Genomic DNA, 27,602 nt, shown 5'->3' with positions numbered 1-27,602 from the left:
CTCAGCGCCTTTTTTGGGGTTCGCTGTGTGCCGTGTCGGGGTTCAGCTGCCTCCCAAGGCCCCCCAGAGCGGGGTGACACTTGGGGACACACGGGGGTCCCCATTCCCGATCCATCCCGGGGTCAGCTCTGCCCCCCAATCACAGCCCCACCGCGGGGTCCCCCCAAGTCCCTCCCCAGTGCCCCCCAAGAAACGCGACCGGAGCCAACTGGGAAGCTTTATTGGGAGCACTGGGAGCAGCCGGGCGGGGTCAGAGTGACAGCAGGGCTGGGGGGACACACGACCCCCCAAAATCAGCGCGGGGACAGAGCGGGGGGTCCCGGCCGGGCCCGAGGCCACGGGGAGGGGCTGCGGCCGGCGGCGGCTCAAGAGCTCTGTGGGCAGAGAAAAGGGGGTGACACCGGGCTGGGGGGCCCCGGGGGGAGCACAGCCGCTCCGGGGCAGGGGGGACACGACCCCCGGGACCCCCCCTCACCTTCTTGCGCAGGTAGAAGCCGAGCCCCAGCGCCAGGAAGACGAAGCCCAACACGAAGCCCCCGATCCCTGTCAGCATCTTGCTGCGGGCAGCGTCCGGCGGCATCTCTGGGGGGTCAGCAGGGCTCAGGACCCCCAAAAACCTCTCACCGACACCCCAAGCCCCTCCAAGCACCCTCCCAGTCGCCCCCAGCCCACCCAGGAGCCCCTGAAACCTCCTCCCGATCCATTCCCAGCCTCCCCAGGACACACCAAAGCCCCTCCTGTCCCTCTCAGCACCCCACAACCCCTCCCAGTTGCCCCACACCGCCCCAGGACCCCCAAACCCTCTCCCAGTCCCACCAGGACTCACCAAGGTCCCTCCCAGTCTCTTCCCAGCACAACCAACCTCATTCCAACCTTTGCTTTTCCATCCCCAATCTCCTTCCAGCCCCTCCAGCCTCACTCCAGCTCCCTCCCAGTTCCCCCCAGCATCCCCAAACTCCCTCCCAGTTGCCCACCAGCACCCCCAAACTCCCTCCCAGTGCCCACCAGCACCCCCAGAACCTCATCCCACCCTCCCCAATATCCTTCCAACCCCTTCCCAGCCCTCCCACACCCCCAAGCCCCTCTCCCACTAGAAACCAGCCTCTCTCCACCTCCCTCCCAGTTGCCCCCAGCACAGCCCAATCCCCCTGCCAGCCCCCCCAGTGCCTCCCCCGCTTCCCCCGGCGCTGTGGGCTCTGGCCGTACCCCAGTGCCGCCTCAGGGGCTGCTCCAGGCTGACGTGCTCCACCTGGCAGGTGTAGGTGACCCCGCGCCGGGGGGCGTTTCCAGCAGCACCAGCAGCTGGTAGGTCCAGTCCCCGTTGGGGAGCAGGTCGGTGGTCATCACTTGCTCCGAGAGCTCCTGCTGGCCCTGGAACCACCTCACCTGCACCTGCGCAGGGTAGAAATCCATCACGGAGCACAGCAGGCGGCCGGGCTCGGGCTGGGAGCTCGAGGGCACCAGCGAGATGGACACGCTGGGGGGCACTGGGAGAGAGAGGGGAGACACTGGGATCAGCTGGGGGGGCGCTGGGAGAGAGCTAGGAGGGGTGGTGTGGTACTGGGAGGGACTGGGAATGAAGGGGGAGGGAATGGGGGGGCACTGGGAGAGAGGGGTGTGAATTGGGGGCATTGCAGGGCACTGAAATGGAGTATGGAAATCTGGGAGTGCACTGGGAATGGACTGGGATTGGCATTAGACAAACTGGGAGGGACGTTGGAGGCACTGGGAGTGACGGGCAATGCAGTGGGAGGGATTGGAAATGTACAGAAATTGCGATTAGTGGGACTGGGGAAGGACTTGGATAGAGGGGATTGGATTAGGGCGTACTGGGACGGTGCTGGGAGAGAGGATGGAGGTCTGGGAGTGGACTGGGAATGAACTGGGATTGGCTTTAGAGGGACTGGGAGTGACTGTGCTAGCACTGGGAGGGACTGGGAATGGAGTGGGAGGGACTGGGGGCACACTGGGAGAGCGGGGAGTGGATTGGGGAGCACTGGGAGGGCACTCTATGAGAGAGAGAATGAATGTCTGGAAGTAGATTGGGAATGGATTGGGAATGGGATAAGAGGGACTGGGAGTGACCATGGTGGCACTAGGATGGACTATGCAGAGACGCGCGCTGTCATTGGGTGAGAAGCGTCATCTTCACGCTTGGCTGAAATGGACGCGCTGGGGGGTTGGGAGAGACTGGGGGGGGACTGGGATGGACTGGGAGAGCTACAGGAGTCACTGAGAAGGACAAGAAGCCCCTGGTTTGGCACAAGGAGGGCTGAGGGCTCTGGGTGATTCCCAGGGAGGGTTTGAGGGGCTCCAGGGTCATTGCCAGGGCAGAGCCTGAGGGGACACCTCTGCCCCACGCTCACCTCTGCGCTCCACGCTGAACGGGGTGACACCCTTGTAGTTGTGCCGGCAGTACCTGTCCACCTGAGCCCGTGTGTACTACATTCCTGCCTCGTCGCTGTTCCAGTACTCGGCCTGTTTCTCCCCAAAGGGGGTGAACCCCACGTATTTCCCCACATCGCTGTCGAACCTCACGTCCTCCACCCGGTTGTAGATGTACCTGTCCAGGAACCTCACCTTCTCCGTGCCGTTAATGAAGTGACACTCGCTGTATCCCAGAAACTGGCAGACCCCTGTGTGAGCAAGGCACAGGTCAGGGGGTTCCCCCAGCACCCCCATCGATCCCAGAGCTCCGGGGGTCACCCCGGATCCCCACTCCGCACCCCCTGTGCCCCACGGCCGCCATGGGACCCTCCTGCCCGCGCTCCCACTTCCTCTTCCCCACCCTTCTCCCTATTTCCCCTTTCACATCCTCACTCCCCGCCATTTTCAGCCACTCCCTACTTCAATTTTGGGGTCCCATTCCCTCTTTTTGCCATTTTTTCCACAATTTCACCCACAATCCCATCATCCCAAGCCCCCTCCCGCTCAGTTTTGGGCTCCCCCCCTCCCCTTTTCCCCACTTCCCCACCCTCTCCCACCCCTTCCTCACCTTCCCCCAACCCTCAGCCCCTCCCGCTCTCCCTTTCGGCTTCCCCTCCTCCTCCCCCTCCACTTTGGGCTCCCAAACCCCTTTCTTTCCCCTTTTCCCCCTTTCCCATCGCATTCCCTGCTCCCCCCGCTCACCCGACAGCTCCGCGCCCGCAGCCGGGGTGGCTCCCAGCACCACCAGTGCCACCAGTAGGGCCCCAGCTGCCGCCACTCGCCCCATGGCCAGCGCCGGGCAGCTGCCGCCAGCCCCGCAGCAGCCGCTGCACTGGGAGCTCCAGTCCGGAGCAGGGCGGGATCATCCGCCCCGCGCGCTCTGATTGGCCGGGCGCCGTTTTGGGACGCGCTCCCATTGCCTGGGCGTGGTTTTGGGCGCGCTGCCATTGGCCGCAGTTGTTTTGGACGCGCTCCGATTGGCCGGGCCGGTTTGGGGCCCGTTTTGCACAGGCTCTACCCGGCAACCGGTGACGACACAACACACACGCCCTCCCATTGGCTCCGCCGCTTTTGGGGCGCTGCGCCCCCACTCCCACTCCCCCCACTTCGCCGCCGCTGCACTGGGACCACCAGCGACCCTTCCCAGTGTCGCCACATCCCGAGGCGCCATGGATGGAGCGCGGAGCTGCCCCTGCCTGCTGCTGCTGCTGCCGCTGACCCTGCCTGGCCTTTGGGGGCTCCAAGGTGGGCTTTGGGGGGTCCTGGAGCCGCGGCGTTGGGATTTGGGGTGTCCTGGATCCATGGCAAAAGGGGATCGGGGAGATTCGGAAGGTCCAACCCGCTTTTTGGGGATTTTTCTGGGCAGGGCGTTGGCCAGGCTTCCTCCTTTTTCTGGGTTTTCCCCATTTTTTGGGGTCAGGAGTGGCCAAACTCCTGTTTTCCCACGGTTTTGGGGTTCTGACATTTCCCAAACCCCCCTGTACCCGAGATTTTGGGGCTCTAGGAGTTCCCAAACCCCCCTGTTCCCAGGATTTTTTGGAGCTGGGCATTCCACAACCCCCCTGTACACAGGATTTAGGGATCTGAATGTTCCAATATCCTCTTTTTCCAGCATTTTGGGGCTCTTGGATTTCCTAAAGCCCCTGTTCCCGGGATTTTGGGGCTCTGGGACTTCCTGAACCCCCTGTACTGAGGATTTAGGGCTCTGGGAGTTCCTACTTCCTCTTTTCCCAAGATTTTGAAAGGCTCAGGATGCTCAAATTCCTCTTTTTCCCAGGATTTTGGGGCTCTGGCAGTGCCCAACCCTCCCTGTTCCCAGGATTTTGGGTGGAAATCCCCATTTTCCCAGGATTTTTATGCTCTCACCCCCCCACATTTCCCCATTCCCATTGCCCCACACCATCATCCAGACAGAATATAACCAAAAATCCATTTCCAGGGGAATTCAGCCCAATTCCAGGTGTGTCTGACTCGATTCCAGGAGGATCCTGGGGCAATTCCAGCCTCTACTGCAGCACCAACACCATTCAAACCCAATTCCAGGTGGACTCAACCCAATTCCTGGTGGATCAAATCCAGTTCTAGGCAGATTATACCAAATTCCAGGTAAATCCAACCCAATCTCAGGTGGATCAAATCCAACTCCAGGTGGCTCAAACCCAATTCCAGGTAAATCCAACTGAATTCCAAGGGCATTCAACCCAATTCCAGGTGGATTTAACCCAATTCCAGGTTGATCCAATGGAATTCCAGGTGAATCCAATCCAGTTCCAGGTGGATCCAACCCAATTCCAGGAGGATCAAACCAAATTCCAGGTAGATTAAACCAAATTCCAGCTAAACCCAATCCAATTACAGGTGGATCAAACCCAATTTGAGGTAAATCCAACTGAATTCCAGATGGATCAAACCCAGTTCCAGCTGGACCCAACCCAACTGCACGATGAACCAACCAAATACCTGAGAGATTCAACCAAATTCCGGGTGGATCCAACCCAATTCCAGGTCGATTAAACCAAATTCCAGTGGGATGCAACCGAATTCCAGGATGAATCAACCTAATTCCAGGTCGACAAAACCCCATTTCAGGTAAATCCATTCCAGTTCCAGGTGGATCAAACCCAATTCCAGGTGGATCAAACCCAATTCCAGGTGGATCAAACCCAATTCCAGGTGGATCAAACCCAATTCCAGGTGGATCAAACCCAATTCAACTCTTCTAAAGGTCCCATCCCCCCTTTCCCTCCATTCAGGAAGCTCCTGGCAGCTTTTTTCTCTCTGCCCTCAGGCTTCTCCCCCAGCTCCGAGCTCCGGCTGCATCTCCGGGCCTTTTCCTCCTCCTCCATCTGGCCACGCCTTGGCAATGACAAATCCTGCTTTGGGGCAAAAACAAGGGCTCAGCGCCTTGCCCTGGGGGTTCCTCCTGCCCAGCTCCAGCTCTGCAAGTCTCTGGCAGTTTGGTGGCTGTAAAAACCACTAACCACCGAGATTCCCAAATGTCCCACAAACATAAAGAAACAGACCCCAAACTCCCAAAATATCAAGATTCAGCCAAAAGCCCCTTCAAGATATAAAGATTGACTCCCAAAGAAACCCCAAAGCATGAACATTTAGCCCAATAAACCTTAAAAACATCATGATTTAGGCCCCGTGAAAATCGTGGATCCCCCTCCCCAGTCACCTGCTGCATGTGGGGGGCTGCAGATACAGGCAGTGCTGGAACCTTGGGCTGCCTCCTCTTCCTGCTCCTCCTCCTCGATCCCTACTCTTCCTCACACTCCTCTTCCTCTCACTCCTCCTCCTCCTCTTCCTTCTACAAAATCCCACCTCCTCCTCCTCCTGCAGCTAATTAATACAATATTGTTGAAGAACAAAACCCCAAAGCAGCTTGTGGGGGGCAGAGCCACATGTGAGTCACCCGATGGCTGCCCTGGCAGAGAAGCTTCGGTTCCAGGCAGCCACGAGAGGAAGGAGCTTTAGAAATGCAAATGAACCCTGCTGGGGCAAAGGCTGGACAATGGACCAGGGCCTTGTGGCCTGGGGGAGCAATTGGGCCAATTCCCTCTGTCCCTCAGCCCGAGCTCTGCCTGCTTGCACAGATGGAATTGGCACAGCTCAGGGCAGAGCCCAGACTGAGGAGATCTGACTGTGCAGCACAAACTGGTTCAGCTGCAAAGAAAAAGAGCAAATGGGAAAATGTTGGGAAAACTTCATTAAAAAAGGTTGGGGAAAATCATGTCTCTCCTCACTCCAACATGTGCTAGCATTGTGGATGATTTATAGAGTGTAATTAACCACTGGGGATTTTTGATACCAAAAGTTCAGGGAAATCAGTTGGGAATCCAAATATAGAATGATTTAATTACACAAAAGTGCTAAATAAGGTCAGGAGGGTGCACCTCAAAAAATATTTCAAAAAATTAAAACGGCCACCAGAACAAATCCTACAACACCATGGAGCAGCCCCTGGGAATCCTAAGAATTCCTATCAGGTCCAAGAACCAATTTGTGAATTTGAATTGTTACTAATTGACACAGACTGCTGCTCAGCCAAGCTCCTGCTCCATTCCTGAACTTCCACAAGCAGAACAAACACTTCCCAGAGCCACGAATACCGAATGTCACACAAACTAGGGGTGCATGTTAAGGGACACAGGCAGTGGGCGGATCGGGAAGTCTGTACCTTCCAAGTACCTCAGCCAGAGTGTTGGAAAATATACCAGTTTGAATATTTTGTATAACTTTTGTCAAAGGTTTGGGTTGTCTTTAGCCAGGGAAAAGGAATTTTAAGATTTTTTTCCAGGACAGTTTTCTGCCAGGTGAGGTCTGATGAGCTCAACATAACTACAGACCAGGAGGAGCCCAAAAGACAAAAGGCCATCAGCAGCCATTAACGAACATCAGCTCCAAACCTCACCCCTGGCTGTTTGGAGACACCTTGTCTGGCTAAAGAGAGATAAGAAGGAAAACCTAATTAGCATTAGAAGAGAAGAAATCTGGATCCAATACGAAACCATAGATTAGAAAACAAGCAACATGGAACCAATTAAGACTGACCAAAAACGCTTCCATGACTTTAAACTGTAAAAAAAATCTGAAAAATCATGTAAAACAATGTGCCATGGCATAATTCTCTTTACAAACCAGAGATCTGCATATATGAGGTCTCTCCCGTGGTACATCCTGGCCAGAACAACATCCTGCTCAGATAATAAAGTAATGCCGTGACTCTCTAACATTGAAAATCTTGTTGAAAGGTTTTTGTTTTTCCCGCAGGTACGGTGACAAGAGGGCAAAGGGACAATGAAACGCAGCCGGGAAACGAGCATAGAAAGGAGGCTGCGTTTTACAGCCCCATGGCAAATGCCCCACGGCCTCTCCCTCTGTCCATCCCTAAAGTCACTTTCACACGACTCCTCTGTCTCCTGCGGCCACACAAACCTCTGGCCACGCGGATTTTCCCGCACACTGCCGCCGACAGCGCAGCCACCTCTGTGCTACCGACAGCGAGCGGGACGAGCCAGCGCTGCTCCGGCACCGCCTCCTGCCGAGGCAGCAGCGGCAAGGAGACCGCGGGCAGCCGCTCCCTCAGCGGCCTCAGGCCAGCGGCAACACGGCGCCACAGCCAGCGAGGGAGGGAGGGAGGGAGGGAGGGAGACGGGAGAAGGAAGCCGCCACAGCCCCCCTGCCGCCCCCTGCATCCCCTCCATCCGCCCGCAGCGAGCCCCGAGCCCCGGCACCAGGCAGCGCGGCTCCCACCTGCGCTGGGACAGCCTCTCCGAGCTCCGCCGCCGCCTCCCCGGGCTCCGCCCGCTGCCGCCGCTCCCGGGCCGCACACACGCTCCCACCCTGGCGCCGCTGCTGCCCCACTAAAGCCCTGCCTGCCTGCCTGCCTGCCTGGGGGCGACACCGGCGCCGGCCTTGTCCCCGCTCGCTGGCACCGAGCAGCAATGGCGCTGGGACAATCCCGAGTGACAGCACAGCCAGCCAAGGGCAGCGAGGCGCGGGCTCCGCACAGCGCACAGCCCAAGCCCCGCGCTCTCAGTGCCCCCCGGGCTGGCCGAGGCCAAAGCCGCACATGAGGAACAGCCCTGCAACGGGCCCGGGCCCCAGGCGCCATTGCTCTGCAAACAGCGACCAAGTTCTCCGCACCTCCCGGCCCCGCCTCGGCACGCAGCCCCCGGGGCAGCCCCACGGCCCCCACGGCAGCTCCCAGCCTCCGCCAGCCGCCCTGCAACGGCCCAGGGAGAGCAGGCCAAGGGACGCGGCTGCCGGCGCCCAGGGGACGCCAGGGACAGCGGGGGCACTTCACAAGCCTTTCCTGCAAAAGAGAAAACCATCAGCAAGGAAAAAGCAACAGCAGCGCTGGCTCCAGAGCACGGGGCCACACGAGGCCATGGCACATTGCAGTGGGGTGACGCTGGCCCCATGCCAGGCACCCAGCAGAGCTGCTCTCTCACTGCCCTGCACAGCCGCCGTGGGGAGAGAACATTGAACCAAGGCTTCCTGAGTTGATAGAAGGACCTGGCTAAGAGATCCCTCATCCAACACCTTTGCGCACAAAACAGGCTGGAAATTGGATATGTGAATTGAATTTATTGCTAACAAACTCAGAGCAGGAGAAGAAGGAAAATTTACCATTTAAAACACCTTCCCCTGACCCGACGGGGATCACCTGGAATGGTGGTCACCAGGATTCTGCCCAACGGGGATCACTGGGGATCATCCACTGCAGATCTTCCCACTAGGGATGGAGTTGGAGCAGCAATGAAGCTCTTCCTGCACTCGGAACACTCGCAGAGCTTCCCTCACTGGTGCCTCCGTTGGTGCTGAGTCAAGAGAGAGCTCCTGGAGAAGCTCTTCCCACACTCGGGACACTCATAGGGCTTTTCCCCAGTGTGGATGCGCCGGTGGGTGATGAGGATGGAGTTGTGCTTGAAGCCCTTCCCACAGTCAGGGCAGCGGAAGGGCCTCTCCTGGGTGTGAATGCGCTCATGGCGGAGGAGATCGCAGCTCCTCTGAAACCTCTTCCCACACTTCCCACACTCATAGGGCCTCTCCCCAGTGTGGATCTTCTTGTGCTGGATCAGGGTGGAGCTGTCGCGGAAGCTTTTCCAACATTCCCCACAATCGTAGGGCTTTTCCCCAGTGTGGATCTTCTTGTGCTGCATCAGAGTGGACCTGTGCCCAAACCTCTTCCCACATACTGCACAATCGTAGGGCTTTTCCCCAGTGTGGATCACCTGGTGCCGCATCAGGTGTGACATCTGGCTGAAGCTCTTCCCACACTTCCCACAATCGAAGGGCTTTTCCCCAGTGTGGATCACCTGGTGCTGCATCAGGTTAGACATCTGGCTGAAGCTCTTCCCACATTCCCCACACTCATAGGGCTTTTCCCCACTGTGGATCCTCTGGTGCACGATCAGCTCAGATCTGCGCCTGAAGCTTTTCTCACATTCCCCACACTTGTGGGGCTTCTCTCTGCCCTCAGGCTTCTCCCCCAGCTCCGAGCTCCGGCTGCATCTCCGGGCCTTTTCCTCCTCCTCCATCCGGCCACGCCTTGCCAATGACAAATCCTGCTTTGGGGGAAAAACAAGGGCTCAGCGCCTTGCCCTGGGGGTTCCTCCTGCCCAGCTCCAGCTCTGCAACTCTCCCAGGGGTTTGTGTCCATAAAAACTCCAAACCACCACCATTCACCTCAAAACCCTCACAGCATTTCCCCCTCTCTGCTCTTTGCACTTTGGCCTCCTCAGGCTCTCCCTTCCCTGCACTCATGGGGCTCCCGTGGCTCCCGGGCTTCCCTATTTTCCAGGGTCCCGCTTAGGGATGATCCGGGGGCTTTGGGGGTCCCAGGGGTCCCTTCTCCCCTCATTCTCTGCTCCACGCTTCCAGGGATCCCAGGCTTCCCCCTTAGCCACGCTCCCCCCTCTCCAGCCTGCCGGGGCTCCCCCAGCTCCGCCATCGCCCCTCTCCGCTCACCCCACTCCGGGGCTCCCGCCCTTCCCCTCCACCGCTCTCCCGGCCGGACCCCATGCCCCATGTCCCCCTCCCCCCCCGACACCGGGCCGTGCCCACCTGCAGCCCCCAAAATATCCCCCAAAGCCCCACTGCCGCCTCAGCTTTGCCCTTCCGCCACATCCAAACGTTCCCCCCGCACAATCAAACCCTCCCAGCGACCCTCCACGAGATTTGGGGCTCAATCCCGGAAGCTGCGAGCTCCAAACACCCGCCCAGAAAAAACGCCGCTCGGGGACCCCCGAGACATTTGGGGCGACTTCCTCCTCCCCCTCACCTGCGGCGTGCGGGGCGCCGATGCTCCCGGGGCCGCGGCAGACAAAGAGCTCCGCGCTGCTTCTGCTGCTCCTCCTCTTCCTCTCTCCAACCTCTTCCTGTTCCTCCTCTTCCTCTCTCCTCCTTCCTCCTCCCGCGGCTCCTCCTCCTTCCTCCTCCCGCTCGGATCTCCGGCCTTTCTCTCGCTCCTTCCTCATCCCTCCTCCTCCTCCTCCATCCCTTCTCCTCCTCCCGCCAAGCCCAGCGCCCACCCTTTCCCCCCCTTTTCCCCACGCCGTCGCATGCCGCGGGAGGAGCCGGGATGGAGCCGGGGCAGGTCGGGCTGGGGCAGCGCTGGGCTCCGGGCCAGGCCTGGGCGCCCCCCACGCGCCCCCTCCCCAAATTGGGCTGGCGAGAAGCGCTGGGGGCGAGGGGGGGGCGCAGGTGGGGTTGGGGTGGGGAGCGCTGGGCGCTGCGGGTCTGCCTGGGAACTGGAGAGTCATCAGCGCCGCGAGCTCGGATTGGATCAGAATCGCTCAGCGCCTTCTCCCATTGGCTCATTTTCGCGGGGCTATTTTTCGGGGCTGTTTTTCTATGGGGTTTGGAGGTTCTGGGGGGCTCAGGGCGTCTCAGCGCCTTTTTTGGGGTTCGCTGGGTGCCGTGTCGGGGTTCAGCTGCCTCCCAAGGCCCCCAGAGCGGGGTGACACTTGGGGACACACGGGGGTCCCCATTCCCGATCCATCCCGGGGTCAGGTCTGCCCCCCAATCAGAGCCCCACCGCGGGGTCCCCCCAAGTCCCTCCCCAGTGCCCCCCAAGAAACGCGACCGGAGCCAACTGGGAAGCTTTATTGGGAGCACTGGGAGCAGCCGGGCGGGGTCAGAGTGACAGCAGGGCTGGGGGGACACACGACCCCGTGTGACTGGAGTGTGAAGGATCTCCTGGAAGTCCACAGCACTTCAGCAACCAGGAATGAACTCAAAAGAACCCTCACGGGTGGCCTCTAGGAAGGGGACAGTGTCAGTCCAGGAGCACAGGGCTGGCAGGGTGTGGCTGTGTCCAGGGCTCTGGAAGAGACGTGGTGCTCTGCTGGGACTGACATGCCTAGGCCTGGGCAGTTCAGCCGTATCTGTCCCCTGTCCCTGTCTGTGTCCCTTGTTCCTGGCTCTGTCCCCATCCCTTGTCTCTCCTGCTGCCAGCTCAGTGAGTGGCACACAGGCTGAGGGTCCCTCCTCTGTTCCCTGGGCGTCGGGTGGGAGATGTGAGGGCTGAGCCTGCTCAGGACAGCTCCATCCTCACGACGAACTGCTCTTTCCATCTCCGGGCCAGAGGATCAGATCCCACCTCAAGTTTATCGTGGTGCTGGTTGTGCTCCTAGCCCTGGTTGTGGCTCTGGGGGTGTCCTTGGCTGCTGTGTCAGGTAAGGAAGGAGCAGCAGCCTCAGCCCAACCCCTCGGGGCACTGCTGGCTCACTGCTGCCTGAGGGGAGAATCCTCAGACATTCTTCTCCATTTCCCTCTGCAGGGAGAATACACAGAGAGACTCCAGTTACTCCAGTTAACCCTGCAGCTCGGGTGCTGCTGGCCTGTCCCCATGGCTGGGTTGGGTACAACGGGATCTGCTACTTCCTCTCGAGGCATCGTCTCTCCTGGGATCAGGCTAAGGCTCGGTGCTCCGAGCTCGAGGCTTCCCTGGCTGTGCTCACTGACAAGGAAATGGTGAGTGAGGGGTTTGGGGGCTTTGGGAAGGCCAAGGGGACCCTGGGGTGCTCCTGGGCTAGGAGTCCATAGTTTGCTCCTCTCTCCTTGCCAGGAGTTCCTGTTCTGCCTCAGCAGGAATGTTGATTACTGGCTCGGGCTGCACAGACAGGGCCAGCGGCTGCAGTGGGTGGGTGGCAGCAACTTCAACACCTCGTGAGTCCTGGGGGGCACAGGCAGAGCCTTGGGGGCACAGGCAGAGCCTTGGGGGCACAGGCAGAGCCTGGGGGCACAGGCAGAGCCTGGGGGCACAGGGGCACAATGTGTTCCCCTGAGGTTCCAGCAATGTCTCTGCTCCTCCCTGCAGGGTTCCTGTGCTGGGCAATGCAGGGTGTGTGCACCTGGCTGAGAATTATCTCAGGAGTGCGATCTGTTCAAATGAGATGCAGTATATCTGCAGCAGAGCCCAAACCCACCTCTAATGGGGAATGGAGGAAGGATATTTTCTGTGCTGGGCAGTCTCAGCTTCACCTCATCCCCCCAGCATGGGGATTTCCTTCCTCAGCTGCAGTGTCTGCCTTGCACTGATCCTCAGGGTTTCATCACTGCCTGTTCTGCAGGAGATGAACCTGCAGGAAGAGGAGATGATGAGAAAACAGATGTGTGGCTGCCTGGGCTGAGCCTGGGGGTTCTTTTGTAATTCTGAAAGCTTCACAAAAGTCATGTTTCTCTTGCACTCTGTATGTTTACTAACCAGGTACATATATATTTGTATGTCCCTGTGGATTCAGCTGTGAAACCTTTGCTGCCTTATGACCTTGGCTGGGGTAAGGTTCTGATAATACCAAAGTCATGATTTGACCCCACAGGGGCCATTCCCTTAAGGGTTGGACTGCGTCCTTGTGGGTCCCTTCCAACTCAGAGCATTCGCTGAGAGGTCCTTGTGCGACCTCCATCAGTATTTATAGTGTAAATGTTGTTGTTGTTATTTCTTTCATTACTTTATTACTTTTGTAATAAATGCTAATCAAGGCCGTGCTGTCCCTCGTGTCCCCTCAGCACCTGCAGCCCTGTCCCTTGCCCTGCTGCCCCTGCCCCGGGGGCTTCAGCCGAGCCAGAGCCTCTTCCCAGTGCTCCCAGTGCTCCCAGTCTGCCCGTGCAGCCTCCAGCAGCCAGCGAGGCCTTCAGCTGGGCCGGCAGAGAGGAGCTGCTGGAGCTCCCAAATCAGTTGGGTTCCGTTTGTCCTTCCCAGCCTGGGGAACAACGATTCGGGAGTTTTCTGCCCAAACGCTGTCCGTTCCTCCGCTCAGCCCAAGGGGTTTGGGGAGATTTTGGCTTTTTGGGGGAAATCAAAGCGATGTGGGGCTGAGGGAGATCGTCCCTCAGAGCCTCTCTGACCAATCAGAGCTCGAGAACGAGGAGTGGCGGCAGAATCAGCCAATCAAAGCTAGGGCGGGCTTTCTAATCGGCGAATCAGCCAATGAGATCTAGCGTCGGGTTTATGGCGGGAAAATCAGCCAATGGGAGCGAGGGGCGGGCTTTGCACGGTAGGCGGAGTTTCCCTGAGGGAAGCGGCGCTCCGCGGATCTTCCTTCCAAATGTCTGTTCGCAATGGCTCCGGAAAGTGCCGGGCCGGGCAGGAGGCCAGGGAACCGCTGTGGGTGAGTCCGGGATGGAGCAGAGAGCTCCCTGCAGCCCCGGCAGGAGCCCAGAGGGTGGAGCAGGAGATGCGTGAGAGAGGCCGTGGGAAGCCCCCGCAGAACCTCGGGATTTTTGGGCCTGTGGGGATCCTCGCCTGAGCAGCCTTTTCTGAGGGGTTGTGTCCCCTGGCAGAGACCCCAGGCTGGAGCAGGACAGGGATTCCTCTCTGTGACCATGATACCAAAATCAGCCAGAAAATGAGCTTTCTAGCAATGCTTCTAATTTGAAGCATTTGAAAGCAGCCGTTTTTTCTTTATCAGTGCTGAACAAACCCCGAGGATCTCTTCTTTAATCTAGTGTGTGGGGTAAAACTTCCGAATAGGGTATTTGTTCCACGCGGATCACACATATTCATTACTAAACACTTCCTGGCTAATTCATAAACCTTTCCTCGTGCTCCTTTCCATCCATCCACCTCCTGTTCAGAGTCCTTTTGTGGTCCTGGAGGGCCATCTAAAGGGGTTTCTGGTGATTGCACTCACTGATGTTTGGAGGAAAGCTCAGCTTTCCTCGAAATTGCTTCTCGTTGCATAACTTGCCCAACCTCACTGTAATTCTCTTTCTCTGTTCCTGCCCTGATTTCATCTATGTTTATCATCCTGTTTGCACACCTTTATCCCCTGTTATCTCTCTGCTCGCTAATCTTTAAGCTCTATCCAGCACCTTTAGGGGAACTGAAAATTCCTATTGTCTGTTCTTGATCAAGTCTCCACTTTTTGTGTGATTCTGTGTCTTTTTGGAGCAGTCCCAGCCCAAAGTGTCACAGGGACTCTGCCGTGGGATGATGACACACCCAGAGCAGACAGATGTTGCAATTACAGTGTATCCGAGTTCAATTACAATATAACCATCTTCAATTACAATGTATCTAACATAACTTGAAACGTGTCGATTACAATATACCCAATACCACTTTTTAAAATGTATCCAATTGCAGATACAAAGTTATTCCTTCTTCATTTTGGAGCAAATCCCTGTCTCAGAACCTGTCTGGAATTTAACACTTTTCACAGTTCACTGACAATCTCTGGCACCATGTCGAATGGTGGTTTAATAACTGGCAGAGTGATCTGTGAAACAAAAATGTGTGCTCCTCCTCTCTGCGGCTGTTTTTGGCCCTGGGAGCCAAGTAATTTCATCATTTTCATCCTGTTTGGCTCTCTGCTGTGCTCTGCAGTGCAGAACGGAAACTTCAGCTGGTTTTGCTCTTCCTGTAGTCTTAGATCAACATGAACTCTGCTGATAACAAAGCTCTCTCTGCTCAGAGTGCCCTAAGGCAAACCACACTTACAATCCCTGCAGATCTTTACTTTTCTGTCCCTCAGTTGCAATGTCCATGTTAAAGCAACCATTTAGTCCTTCTGTGCTGAAACAACTCATGGCAGAGCAGAGCATTAGATTAAATAACCTCATTCAGGGTGGTCAGTGCAAATCCTGCAATGCATCTTCTGTTGACAAAAACAAGTTATTTCTTTCTGTGTTGTTTCCAGTCTGGGTTCTCAGTCAGGCTTGCCTTTAAACATAGCTGGGCTAGAATAAACTTCTTGTGATTGTCTGGAGTGTTTCTGATTTTGGAGCCCAACAGAAGCACAGCAGGATTTTGAATTTCAAAGGTGATTTCCTGTCCCACTGTACAACAGGACTGAGCTCAGTCAGTGGCTCCTCTGGTGTCCCAAACCCTTCTGTCCCACGTGTGTCCCACAGAGCTCAGGCTCTGTCCCACAGTGAATTTTGGGATCCTGATTTAGCAGCTCCATGGCTGTGACTCCTCACTAGCAGCTGGGCCATCCTTGGCTCACATCACTGATCTGTTCAGGAAAATTGGCAGTGACTCCTCCCTGAGCCACTGGGAATTGTGGTGGAACACCTTGGGAAAGATTTTGGCTCTCAGAAGTGAATAATTCAAAAGATCCCTGGGACCTGCCAAGCCCAGAGCCAGAATTACCAGTGTTTCCTTTTGTTTTTGGAGCACAGCCCGAGTATAATCAGCCCAAACAACAAAATCGTTACGGGTAAATCCAATGTAAATCCAACCCAATTCCAGGTAAATCAAACTGAATTCCAGATTGATCCAACCCAGCTCCAGGTGAGTCAAAACAAATTCCAGGGGAGTCAAACCCAATTCCAGGTCGATTCAACCCCATTCCACGTAAACCAAATCCAGTTCCAGGTGGATCAAACCAAATTCCAGGTAAATCCAACCCAATTCCCAGTCAATCCAATCCAGTTCCAGGAGGACCAAACCCAATTCCAGGGGTGTCAAACCAAACTCAACTCTTTTAAATGTCCCATCGCCCCTTTCCCTCCATCCAGGCTGCTCCTGGCAGCTTTTTTCTGGGAGAAATCCCTGAATTTGGGGATTTTTGGGTGCAGTTTTGGATGGGGACAGCTCTACCTGTCTTTCCCCTCCCTGTCTGTGTCCCCAATGTCCCACCCTGGCTGTGTCCCCAATGTCCCACCCTGGCTGTGTCCCCAGTGTCCCACCCTGGCTGTGTCCCCAATGTCCCACCATGGCTGTTATCAGACACTGAAATATTTCACACCTCAAACATCGATACAAAGTTTTGCTCATTATAACAAAAAGTGTACAAAGAAGCTACAATCAAAAATCCTCCCTGAAGATACCTGACTGGGACTTTGGACTGAGAGTCAAACTGCTGAGATCCCATAAAGGGAAACCTATTGTTCACTCATCTCAGGCTGAGGGAAAGGAATGCACACACAAATCCAAAGCCACCAGCTGCTCTGTGAATCATCCCTGGCTGAGTTTGGGGTGGGGGCAGAGCACAGCTCACTGTGATGCCTAAAATGCTGGGAAAGATTGAGCACAGACCCCGCAGTGTAGGAAAAGGGTATTCCCTTGGTTTAATAGGATCCCAGGTGCACCACGACGGAAAGAGAGCGACAATATCACGGGTTTGCAATTTATGGACTTCACTGATTAACATCCCTATCTAAAATTCCCCAATGAGAAACCTAACAAATGAAGTAATTGCCCCCTTGTTCAAATTACCTCCCCCCCAAAAAAAAGTTACAAATTAGTTTACAGAAACATGTCCCAGTGATAAAGCTCTTTCAAGGCTGGTGCCTCATGCTCTTGAAATTGTGGAGATTGTTTCGTCTTCTCCAAAGAATTCTGAACGAGGCTGGAGCACAAGGGTTATAAACATGTGGGGCTGAGATACAGAGAGTAAAAGGTACAGGAATGGGAAAGGGTAAAAAGGATATAAAAAGAGTATAAAAGTACAATGAAAAAGGACAAAAACCCATCAGGCATCAGCAGAAGCCAGGTTTACACAAACTGCCCAGCTGTGGAACCCCCAACCCCACCAAAAAGTGACACAGAAACCCCAAAAAACGACACTGAAACCCCAAAAATTGCAGAAAAAAACCCCTAAAAGTGACACAGAAACCCCAAAAAGTGACATGGAGACTTAAAAAGTGACGATGGGAAACCTCCAATGGGACAGTGAGACCCCAAAAATGGCAGAGAAAACCCCAAAAATGGAAGAGAAATCCCAAAAAGTGACACAGAACCCCAAAAACCGACAAAGAAACCCCAAAAAATGACACAGAAATCCCCAAAAGTGACACAGAAATCCCCAAAAGTGACACTTGAGACCCTAAAAATGACACAGAAACCCCCAAAATGATTAAAAACAACCCAAAAATGACATGACAAACGCCCAAAAGTGAGACAGAAACCCCAAAAGGTGACCGAGAACCCCCCCAAAAATGACCCAGAAATCCCAAGAAGGACACAAAAATTTCCCAAAACGGCACAGAACCCCCAAAAATCTCCACGGCACGCTGCTGGAGCAGTTCGACATCAAATCGGGACTTTGACGTGAGAGGAGCTGAGGGGAGTCACAATCCATCACAGACCCCCAAATGCCAGGCCTTGCACCACAGCAGTGCAGGTGATGCAAGCAGAGTCTGCTGCTAGAGACTGTCCCCTGCCCCGGGGGGACATGCTGGACATTGTCACCTGGCCTGAGTGTATATTAACCCTTGGCACTCTGTGCTTTTTGGGGGGAAAACCACCACTGAGAAGAGCAGCTGGAGAAGATCAATGTGACATCGTTGGGATCCACGGATGGTGATGTTTTCTTTCTCCCTCTTTCTGTCCCCCTCACCTCTTTTCCTACTTCTCTTCTCCTCTCTTCCCACTTTCTCTCATATTTACTATCAAATAAAACCTACACTACTGACTGGCATGTGGTCTCGTTTGCACCTTAATTTGGGCAGAGGTATTTCCAAAGAACCTTAATGTTTGGATCATAACAGCTGTGACCCCAATGTCCCACCCATGTCTCACCTCAATATCTTCATTTTTACCCCAAATTCAGGTGTTTTGAAGGATTGAAATGAAAACAAGACCAAACCTGAAAGAAAAGGATTTACATGTCTGTGCCCGCTGAGGATCCACGTGGTTGGGTAGAAGGGAAGAACATTTTTGGAGGTTTCCACCCCAAAATCCTGCTCTTTGCCCCAATTCAGAACCATTTGGCTGTGAAAGATGCCACTGGGTGAGAGAAAATCACAATCATGGAATCAATGAGGTTGCAAAAGATCTCCAAGGCCATCCAGTGTTGCCTCATGCCAAGAGATGATATAACTGAACACAAAAGGTGAGATTTTCTGGGGTGGAAAGTCAACAAATCCGCTCTCCCCAGGGGATTTCTGATGTCCCCAGGAATTCCCATGGACATTCCTGGCCCTGCCTTCATCCAGGTGCCCACGGGGAGCCAGGAGGGTGTGGAGCCACCAGCCAGGTGTCTTTGCCACACGGATCACCAGCAGCACGGATCACCAGGGCTCTGCACAGCTGGGTCACTGGGGATCATCCACTGCAGATCTTCCCACTGGGGATGGAGTTGGAGCAGCAATGAAGCTCTTCCTGCACTCGGGACACTCGCAGGGCTTCCCTCACTGGTGCCTCCGTTGGTGCCGAGTAAAGTTAGACATGACTGAGAAGCTCTTCCCACACTTCCCACACTCATAGGGCTTTTCCCCAGTGTGGATGCGCCGGTGGGTGATGAGGGTGGAGTTGTGCTTGAAGCCCTTCCCACAGTCAGGGCAGCGGAAGGGCCTCTCCTGGGTGTGAATGCGCTCATGGACGAGGAGATCGGAGCTGGTCTGGAACCTCTTCCCACACTTCCCACACTCATAGGGCCTCTCCCCGGTGTGGATCTTCTTGTGCTGGATCAGGGCAGAGCTGTGGCTGAAGCTTTTCCCACATTCCCCACAATCATAGGGCTTTTCCCCAGTGTGGATCACCTGGTGCTTCATCAGGTTGGACATCTGGCTGAAGCTCTTCCCACACTTCCCACATTCATAGGGCTTTTCCCCAGTGTGGATCCTCTGGTGCTTGATCAGATCAGATCTCCGCCTGAAGCTTTTCCCACATTCCCCACACTTGTGGGGCTTCTCTCTGCCCTCAGGCTTCTCCCCCAGCTCCGAGCTCCGGCTGCATCTCCGGGCCTTTTCCTCCTCCTCCATCCGGCCACGCCTTGGCAATGACAAATCCTGCTTTGGGGGAAAAACAAGGGCTCAGCGCCTTGCCCTGGGGGTTCCTCCTGCCCACCTCCAGCTCTGCAACTCTCCCAGGGGTTTGTGTCCATAAAAACCCCAAACCTCCACCATTCACCTCAAAACCCTCACAGCATTTCCCCCTCTCTGCTCTTTGCACTTTGGCCTCCTCAGGCTCTCCCTTCCCTGCACTCACGGGGCTCCCGTGGCTCCCGGGCTTCCCTATTTTCCAGGGTCCCGCTTAGGGATGATCCGGGGGCTTTGGGGGTCCCAGGGGTCCCTTCTCCCCTCATTCTCTGCTCCGTGCTTCCAGGGATCCCAGGCTTCCCCCTTAGCCACGCTCCCCCCTCTCCAGCCTGCCGGGGCTCCCCCAGCTCCGCCATCGCCCCTCTCCGCTCACCCCACTCCGGGGCTCCCGCCCTTCCCCTCCACCGCTCTCCCGGCCGGACCCCATGCCCCATGTCCCCCTCCCACCCCGACACCGGGCCGTGCCCACCTGCAGCCCCCAAAATATCCCCCAAAGCCCCAATGCCGCCTCAGCTTTGCCCTTCCGCCACATCCAAACGCTCCCCCCGCACAATCAAACCCTCCCAGCGACCCTGAACGAGATTTGGGGCTCAATCCCGGAAGCTGCGAGCTCCAAACACCCGCCCAGAAAAAACGCCGCTCGGGGACCCCCGAGACATTTGGGGCGACTTCCTCCTCCCCCTCACCTGCGGCGTGCGGGGCGCCGATGCTCCCGGGGCCGCGGCAGACAAAGAGCTGCGCGCGGCTTCTGCTGCTCCTCCTCTTCCTCTCTCCAACCTCTTCCTGCTCTTCCTGTTCCTCTTTCCTGCTTCCTCCTCCCGCGGCTCCTCCTCCTTCCTCCTCCCGCCTCCTCCTCCCGCTCGGATCTCCGGCCTTTCTCGCGCTCCTTCCTCATCCCTCCTCCTCCTCCTCCATCCCTTCTCCTCCTCCCCCCAAGCCCAGCGCCCACCCTTTCCCCCCTTTTCCCCACGCCGTCGCATGCCGCGGGAGGAGCCGGGATGGAGCCGGGGCAGGTCGGGCTGGGGCAGCGCTGGGCTCCGGGCCAGGCCTGGGCGCCCCCCACGCGCCCCCTCCCCAAATTGGGCTGGCGGGAAGCGCTGGGGGCGAGGGGGCGGCGCAGGTGGGGTTGGGGTGGGGAGCGCTGGGCGCTGCGGGTCTGCCTGGGAACTGGAGAGTCATCAGCGCCGCGAGCTCGGATTGGATCAGAATCGCTCAGCGCCTTCTCCCATTGGCTCATTTTCGCGGGGCTGTTTTTCGGGGCTGTTTTTCTATGGGGTTTGGAGGTTCTGGGGGTCTCAGGGGGTCTCAGCGCCTTTTTTGGGGTTCGCTGTGTGCCGTGTCGGGGTTCAGCTGCCTCCCAAGGCCCCCAGAGCGGGGTGACACTTGGGGACACACGGGGGTCCCCATTCCCGATCCATCCCGGGGTCAGGTCTGCCCCCCAGACACAGCCCTACCGCGGGGTCCCCCAAGTCCCTCCCCAGTGCCCCCCAACAAACGCGACCGGAGCCAACTGGGAAGCTTTATTGGGAGCACTGGGAGCAGCCGTGCGGGGTCAGAGTGACAGCAGGGCTGGGGGGACACACGACCCCGTGTGACTGGAGTGTGAAGGATCTGCTGGAAGTCCACAGCACTTCAGCAACCAGGAATGAACTCAAAAGAACCCTCACGGGTGGCCTCTAGGTAGGGGACAGTGTCAGTCCAGGAGCACAGGGCTGGCAGGGTGTGGCTGTGTCCAGGGCTCTGGAAGGGACGTGGTGCTCTGCTGGGACTGACATGCCTGTGCCTGGGCAGTTCAGCCGTAGCTGTCCCCTGTCCCTGTCTGTGTCCCTTGTCCCTGTCTGTGTCCCTTGTCCCTGTCTGTGTCCCCTGTCCCTGTCTGTGTCCCTTGTCCCTGTCTGTGTCCCCTGTCCCTGTCTGTGTCCCTTGTCCCTGTCTGTGTCCCCTGTCCCTGTCTGTGTCCCTTGTCCCTGGCTCTGTCCCCATCCCTTGTCTCTCCTGCTGCCAGCTCAGTGAGTGGCACACAGGCTGAGGGTCCCTCCTCTGTTCCCTGGGCGTCGGGTGGGAGATGTGAGGGCTGAGCCTGCTCAGGACAGCTCCATCCTCACGACGAACTGCTCTTTCCAGCTCCAGGCCAGAGGATCAGATCCCACCTCAAGTTTATCGTGGTGCTGGTTGTGCTCCTAGCCCTGGTTGTGGCTCTGGGGGTGTCCTTGGCTGCTGTGTCAGGTAAGGGAGGAGCAGCAGCCTCAGCCCAACCCCTCGGGGCACTGCTGGCTCACTGCTGCCTGAGGGGAGAATCCTCAGACATTCTTCTCCATTTCCCTCTGCAGGGAGAATACACAGAGAGACTCCAGTTACTCCAGTTAACCCTGCAGCTCGGGTGCTGCTGGCCTGTCCCCATGGCTGGGTTGGGTACAACGGGATCTGCTACTTCCTCTCGAGGCATCGTCTCTCCTGGGATCAGGCTAAGGCTCGGTGCTCCGAGCTCGAGGCTTCCCTGGCTGTGCTCACTGACAAGGAAATGGTGAGTGAGGGGTTTGGGGGGTTTGGGAAGGCCAAGGGGACCCTGGGGTGCTCCTGGGCTAGGAGTCCATAGTTTGCTCCTCTCTCCTTGCCAGGAGTTCCTGTTCCGCCTCAGCAGGAATGTTGATTACTGGCTCGGGCTGCACAGACAGGGCCAGCGGCTGCAGTGGGTGGATGGCAGCAGCTTCAGCTCCTCGTGAGTCCTGGGGGGCACAGGCAGGGCCTTGGGGGCACAGGCAGGGCCCTGGGGGGCAGAGGGCTGCTAGGACTGTCCCTTGTGAGCAGCACTGTTTCTCCTGCTGGGGAGGACAAAGCACAACCTCTTTCTCTGCTCCTCCTTACAGGTTAAAGATCCTTGGCAATGGAGAGTGTGTGTTCCTGCGAGAGGGAAAGTTTAGGAGTACAACCTGCTCAGATCACCTGCACTATCTGTGCAGCAGAGCCCAAACTGAGCTGTAACTGGGGATGGAGGAATTACCTTCTCTGTGCTGAGCACTCACAGCTTAGCCTCTTCTTCCCCCCAGCACGGGGATTTCCTTCCTCAGCTGCAGCATCTGCCTTGCACTGACTCTCAGGGTCACCTCGGTGCACTTTGCAGAGTCACCTCAGTGTTTGATCTCAAGGAGATGAATCTGCAGGAAGAGGAGATGATGTGGAAGCTGATCTGTGGCTGCCTGGGCTGGGTGTTCCTGTCTCCCTCTGGAGCCGTTCCAGGAATCTTCCTGTTTCTCTTGCACTACATGTTTCTACAGTGACCTTTTATATATATATTGATACGGAAAGGGATTTCAAATACGTTTTTCCAGCACTTGCAGTGTATTTATACACTAAGCTTGTATCTATATACGAAAATATAACACTGTGAGTGTAGACCTACACGTTCTTCTAAAACTGAATTTGTACACTGATCTTATATATATATTACCATATATTAATATAACACTCTGGATACAGAATTACATGTTCTTCTGACATTGTTTTTACACACTAGCTTTGTACATATATATGAAAATAAAACACTGTGAGTATAGACCTACACGTTCTTCTAAAACTGTATTTGTACACTGACCTTATATATATTAGCATATATTAATGTAACACTCTGGATACAAAATTACATGTTCCTCTAACATTGTATTTATATACTAACCTTGTCTATCTTGATATAATACTGTGGATACAGAACTACCTGTTCTTCTAAAACTGTATTTACACACTAACCTTATATATATTAGCATATATTAATATAACACTCTGGATACCGAACTACCTGTTCTTCTAACATTGTATTTATACACGAATGTTGTATATATTGATACAACACTGTGGATACAGATTTGAAACATCTGCTGCCATGGTAATGTGACCTTTGTGGGAGCAGAGTGCAAAATAATGCCAGGGCTGTGATTGGAACCTACAGGTGCCATTCCTTATTGGACTGACTGTAATCCCTCTAACCAGAGGAGGTGATGTTAATGTGACACTCACTTGAAAAAACATGCCCAAGGCAGTATATGGTGGTTTTATAAAGGAAGATGATAATGCCCAGGTGACAGGCCCCACTGCTTCTGTAACTGAACACGATTCATCCCGTCGCCCATCGTTTCATCATCATTATCCATCAGCCCAGAGATGTCTATTCAACCATCATTATTCAGCTTGAACGACCTATTTTTGCTTCCCGAAACTAACATCGCCTGTTCAAACGTACATCAACCAACTGCAGGAGGCGGGATTGTCCCTCAGCTGCGTTCTGACCAATCAGAGTTCGAGAATGAGGAGTGGCGGCAGAATCAGCCAATGGGAGTGGAGGACGGGATGTCCGCAGGGTATATAAAGGGGTCACTGAGCAGCAGAGAATTCTTCATAGGTTTTTAAAATGTCGTAGGAGAAAAAGGCCTGGAATGTCCCGGGCCGTGCTGGAGGCCAAGGAACCGCTGCTGCTCCGAACCGGCGGGAGGTGAAAACCGCTGTGACACTGTCCTCCTCACCCTGGTGTCTCTCGACAGCACACAATGCCTCAGGAACAGGCTGCTCCAGCAGGGATCCCCCACAAGTCCCGCCAGCAGCCACTTCCATGGCTCGGCAGGAGCTTCCCATGGCTCAGGGTCTCTCTCGGGCATCCCCTGCTCCGGCCTGGGCTCCTGCCGGGGCTGCAGGGGAGTCCCTGCTCCATCCCGGCCTCAGCCACAGCTCACACCGAGCTGGACCTGCCGCTCCAGGTCACACCGAGCTCCCGCCGGTTCAGGGCAGCAGCGATTCTTTGTCCTCCTGCCCGGCTGGGACATTGCAGGGCTGAGGAGCCGAAAAGCGAATTTCGGCCACAACCCCGGGACTGTGCCTGGAGCGACCGGGGCGATTCTGTGCGTGTGCAGAGCTCTCCCACCTCACTCCCATTGGGTGATAGTGCCGTCACTCGTAATTCTGGAGCGGTGATTAATCAGACTGGGGAGAAGCACCGCCCTTGGTGCCGCCCCGGTACCGCCATTGCCGGAGGGTCAGTGAGGGCTCGGGAGCGGCAGCGGCCGGAGCGCCGTGAGGCGGCGGAGCTCGGAGGCGGCGGAGCTCGGCGGTGATCGCAGCGCAGCGACCCGGGGACAGGAGAGACACCTCTGTGCTACCGACAGCAAGCGGGACGAGCCAGCGCTGCTCCGGCACCGCCTCCTGCCGAGGCAGCAGCGGCAAGGAGACCGCGGGCAGCCGCTCCCTCAGCGGCCTCAGGCCAGCGGCAACACGGCGTCACAGCCAGGGAGGGAGGGAGGGAGGGAGACGGGAGAAGGAAGCCGCCACAGCCCCCCTGCCGCCCCCTGCATCCCCTCCATCCGCCCGCAGCGAGCCCCGAGCCCCGGCACAAGGCAGCGCGGCTCCCACCTGCGCTGGGACAGCCTCTCCGAGCTCCACCGCCGCCTCCCCGGGCTCCGCCCGCTGCCGCCGCTCCCGGGCCGCACACACGCTCCCACCATGGCGCCGCTGCTGCCCCACTAAAGCCCTGCCTGCCTGCCTGCCTGCCTGGGGGCGACACCGGCGCCGGCCTTGTCCCCGCTCGCTGGCAGCGAGCAGCAATGGCGCTGGGACAATCCCGAGTGACAGCACAGCCAGCCAAGGGCAGCGAGGCGCGGGCTCTGCACAGCGCACAGCCCAAGCCCCGCGCTCTCAGTGCCCCCCGGGCTGGCCGAGGCCAAAGCCGCACATGAGGAACAGCCCTGCAACGGGCCCGGGCCCAATGCGCCATTGCTCTGCAAACAGCGACCAAGTTCTCCGCACCTCCCGGCCCCGCCTCGGCACGCAGCCCCCGGGGCAGCCCCACGGCCCCCACGGCAGCTCCCAGCCTCCGCCAGCCGCCCTGCAACGGCCCAGGGGGAGCAGGCCAAGGGACGCGGCTGCCGGCGCCCAGGGGACGCCAGGGACAGCGGGGGCACTTCACACGCCTTTCCTGCAAAAGAGAAAACCATCAGCAAGGAAAAAGCAACAGCAGCGCTGGCTCCAGAGCACAGGGCCACACGAGGCCATGGCACATTGCAGTGGGGTGACGCTGGCCCCATGCCAGGCACCCAGCAGAGCTGCTCTCTCACTGCCCTGCACAGCCGCCGTGGGGAGAGAAAATTGAACCAAGGCTTCCTGAGCTGATAGAAGGACCTGGCTAAGAGATCCTTCATCCAACACCTTTGTGCACAAAACAGGCTCGGAATTGGATATGTGAATTGAATTTATTGCTAACAAACTCAGAATAGGAGAAGAAGTAAAATTTGACCATATAAAACACCTTCTTCTCAAATTACAGGGATCACCTGGAATGGGGGTCACCAGGATTCTGCCCAACGGGGGTCACTGGGGATCATCCACTGCAGATCTTCCCACTGGGGATGGAGTTGGAGCAGCAATGAAGCTCTTCCTGCACTCGGGACACTCGCAGAGCTTCCCTCACTGGTGCCTCCGTTGGTGCTGAGTCAAGTGAGAGCTCCTGGAGAAGCTCTTCCCACACTCCCCACACTCGTAGGGCTTTTCCCCAGTGTGGATGCGCCGGTGGGTGATGAGGTTGGAGTTTTGCTTGAAGCCCTTCCCGCAGTCAGGGCAGCGGAAGGGCCTCTCCTGGGTGTGAATGCGCTCATGGACGAGGAGATCGGAGCTCCTCTGAAACCTCTTCTCACACTTCCTACACTCATAGGGCCTCTCCCCAGTGTGGATCTTCTTGTGATGGATCAGGGTGGACCTGTGCCCAAAGCTCTTCCCACATTCTCCACACTCATAGGGCTTTTCCCCAGTGTGCATCACCTGGTGCTGCATCAGGGTGCACATCCGGCTGAAGCTCTTCCCACACTTCCCACACTGATAGGGCTTTACCCCTGTGTGGATCACCTGGTGCTGCATCAGGGTGGACATATGGCTGAAGCTCTTCCCACACTCCCCACACTCATAGGGCTTTTCCCCACTGTGGATCCTCTGGTGCATGATCAGCTCAGATCTCCACCTGAACCTTTTCCCACATTCCCCACACTTGTGGGGCTTCTCTCTGCCCTCAGGCTTCTCCCCCAGCTCCGAGCTCCGGCTGCATCTCCGGGCCTTTTCCTCCTCCTCCATCCGGCCACGCCTTGCCAATGACAAATCCTGCTTTGGGGCAAAAACAAGGGCTCAGCGCCTTGCCCTGGGGGTTCCTCCTGCCCAGCTCCAGCTCTGCAACTCTCCCAGGGGTTTGTGGCCATAAAAACCCCAAACCACCACCATTCACCTCAAAACCCTCACAGCATTTCCCCCTTTCTGCTCGTTTCACTTTGGCCTCCTCAGGCTCTCCCTTCCCTGCACTCATGGGGCTCCCGTGCCTCCCGGGCTTCCCTATTTTCCAGGATCCTGCTCAGGGATGATCCGGGGGCTTTGGGGGTCCCAGGGGTCCCTTCTCCCCTCATTCTCTGCTCCGCGCTTCCAGGGATCCCAGGCTTCCCCCTTAGCCACGCTCCCCCCTCTCCAGCCTGCCGGGGCTCCCCCATCGCCCCTCTCCGCTCACCCCACTCCGGGGCTCCCGCCCTTCCCCTCCACCGCTCTCCCGGCCGGACCCCATGCCCCATGTCCCCCTCCCACCCCGACACCGGGCCGTGCCCACCTGCAGCCCCCAAAATATCCCCCAAAGCCCCACTGCCGCCTCAGCTTTGCCCTTCCGCCACATCCAAACGTTCCCTCCGCACAATCAAACCCTCCCAGCGACCCTGAACGAGATTTGGGGCTCAATCCCGCAAGCTGCGAGCTCCAAACACCCGCCCAGAAAAAACGCCGCTCGGGGACCCCCGAGACATTTGGGGCGACTTCCTCCTCCCCCTCACCTGCGGCGTGCGGGGCGCCGATGCTCCCGGGGCCGCGGCAGACAAAGAGCTGCGCGCGGCTTCTGCTGCTCCTCCTCTTCCTCTCTCCAACCTCTTCCGGTTCCTCCTCTTCCTCTTTCCTCCTTCCTCCTCCCGCCTCCTCCTGCTCGGATCTCCGGCCTTTCTGCCGCTCCTTCCTCATCCCTCCTCCTCCTCCTCCATCCCTTCTCCTCCTCCCCCCAAGCCCAGCGCCCACCCTTTCCCCCCCTTGTCCCCACGCCGTCGCATCCCGCGGGAGGAGCCGGGGCAGGTCGGGCTGGGGCAGCGCTGGGCTCCGGGCCAGGCCTGGGCGCCCCCCAGGCGCCCCCTCCCCAAATTGGCCTGGCGGGAAGCGCTGGGGGCGAGGGGGGGGCGCAGGTGGGGTTGGGGTGGGGAGCGCTGGGCGCTGCGGGTCTGCCTGGGAACTGGAGAGTCATCAGCGCCGCGAGCTCGGATTGGATCAGAATCGCTCAGCGCCTTCTCCCATTGGCTCATTTTCGCGGGGCTATTTTTCGGGGCTGTTTTTCTGTGGGGTTTGGAGGTTCTGGGGGGCTCAGGGGGTCTCAGCGCCTTTTTTGGGGTTCGCTGTGTGCCGTG

At 57.1% G+C, this 27,602-nt stretch overlaps 2 protein-coding genes and 2 pseudogenes across 4 annotated transcripts in view; 1 reads left to right on the top strand and 3 right to left on the bottom strand.

Annotated features, from left to right (window-relative positions):
• The window catches only part of LOC146421354 (uncharacterized), a 155,690-nt pseudogene that overhangs the window by 1,570 nt on the left and 126,518 nt on the right, over positions 1-27,602 (top strand). The window lies entirely within an intron of this gene.
• LOC146421372 (class II histocompatibility antigen, B-L beta chain-like) lies at positions 204-3,287 on the bottom strand (annotated as a pseudogene). Its single transcript, XR_014848707.1, has 4 exons — positions 3,130-3,287; positions 2,367-2,636; positions 1,207-1,487; positions 204-582 (listed from the first exon to the last, which is right to left on the bottom strand). The product of XR_014848707.1 is annotated as a class II histocompatibility antigen, B-L beta chain-like (transcript).
• LOC146421371 (uncharacterized) lies at positions 8,504-9,587 on the bottom strand. Its single transcript, XM_085047491.1, has one exon. It carries the CDS (start codon positions 9,474-9,476, stop codon positions 8,736-8,738), a length of 741 nt encoding a protein of 246 aa, XP_084903617.1. The 5' UTR covers positions 9,477-9,587; the 3' UTR covers positions 8,504-8,735.
• Positions 25,364-27,602, bottom strand: part of LOC146421355 (uncharacterized) — a 121,611-nt gene continuing 119,372 nt past the window's right edge. The window contains exon 2 of the mRNA XM_085047492.1: positions 25,364-26,280. Coding sequence (XP_084903618.1) covers positions 25,597-26,280 — 684 coding nt within the window. The 3' untranslated portion in view covers positions 25,364-25,596. The remainder of the gene's footprint in view (positions 26,281-27,602) is intronic.

The sequence above is a fragment of the Lichenostomus cassidix genome, unplaced genomic scaffold (assembly GCF_008360975.1).
Source record: "Lichenostomus cassidix isolate B80296 unplaced genomic scaffold, HeHo_3.0 HiC_scaffold_33, whole genome shotgun sequence".
In the NCBI taxonomy this organism is placed as follows: Eukaryota; Metazoa; Chordata; class Aves; order Passeriformes; family Meliphagidae; genus Lichenostomus; species Lichenostomus cassidix.
Note: the sequence above shows the minus strand (reverse complement) of the source record. Positions and strands in the feature narration are given on the sequence as shown.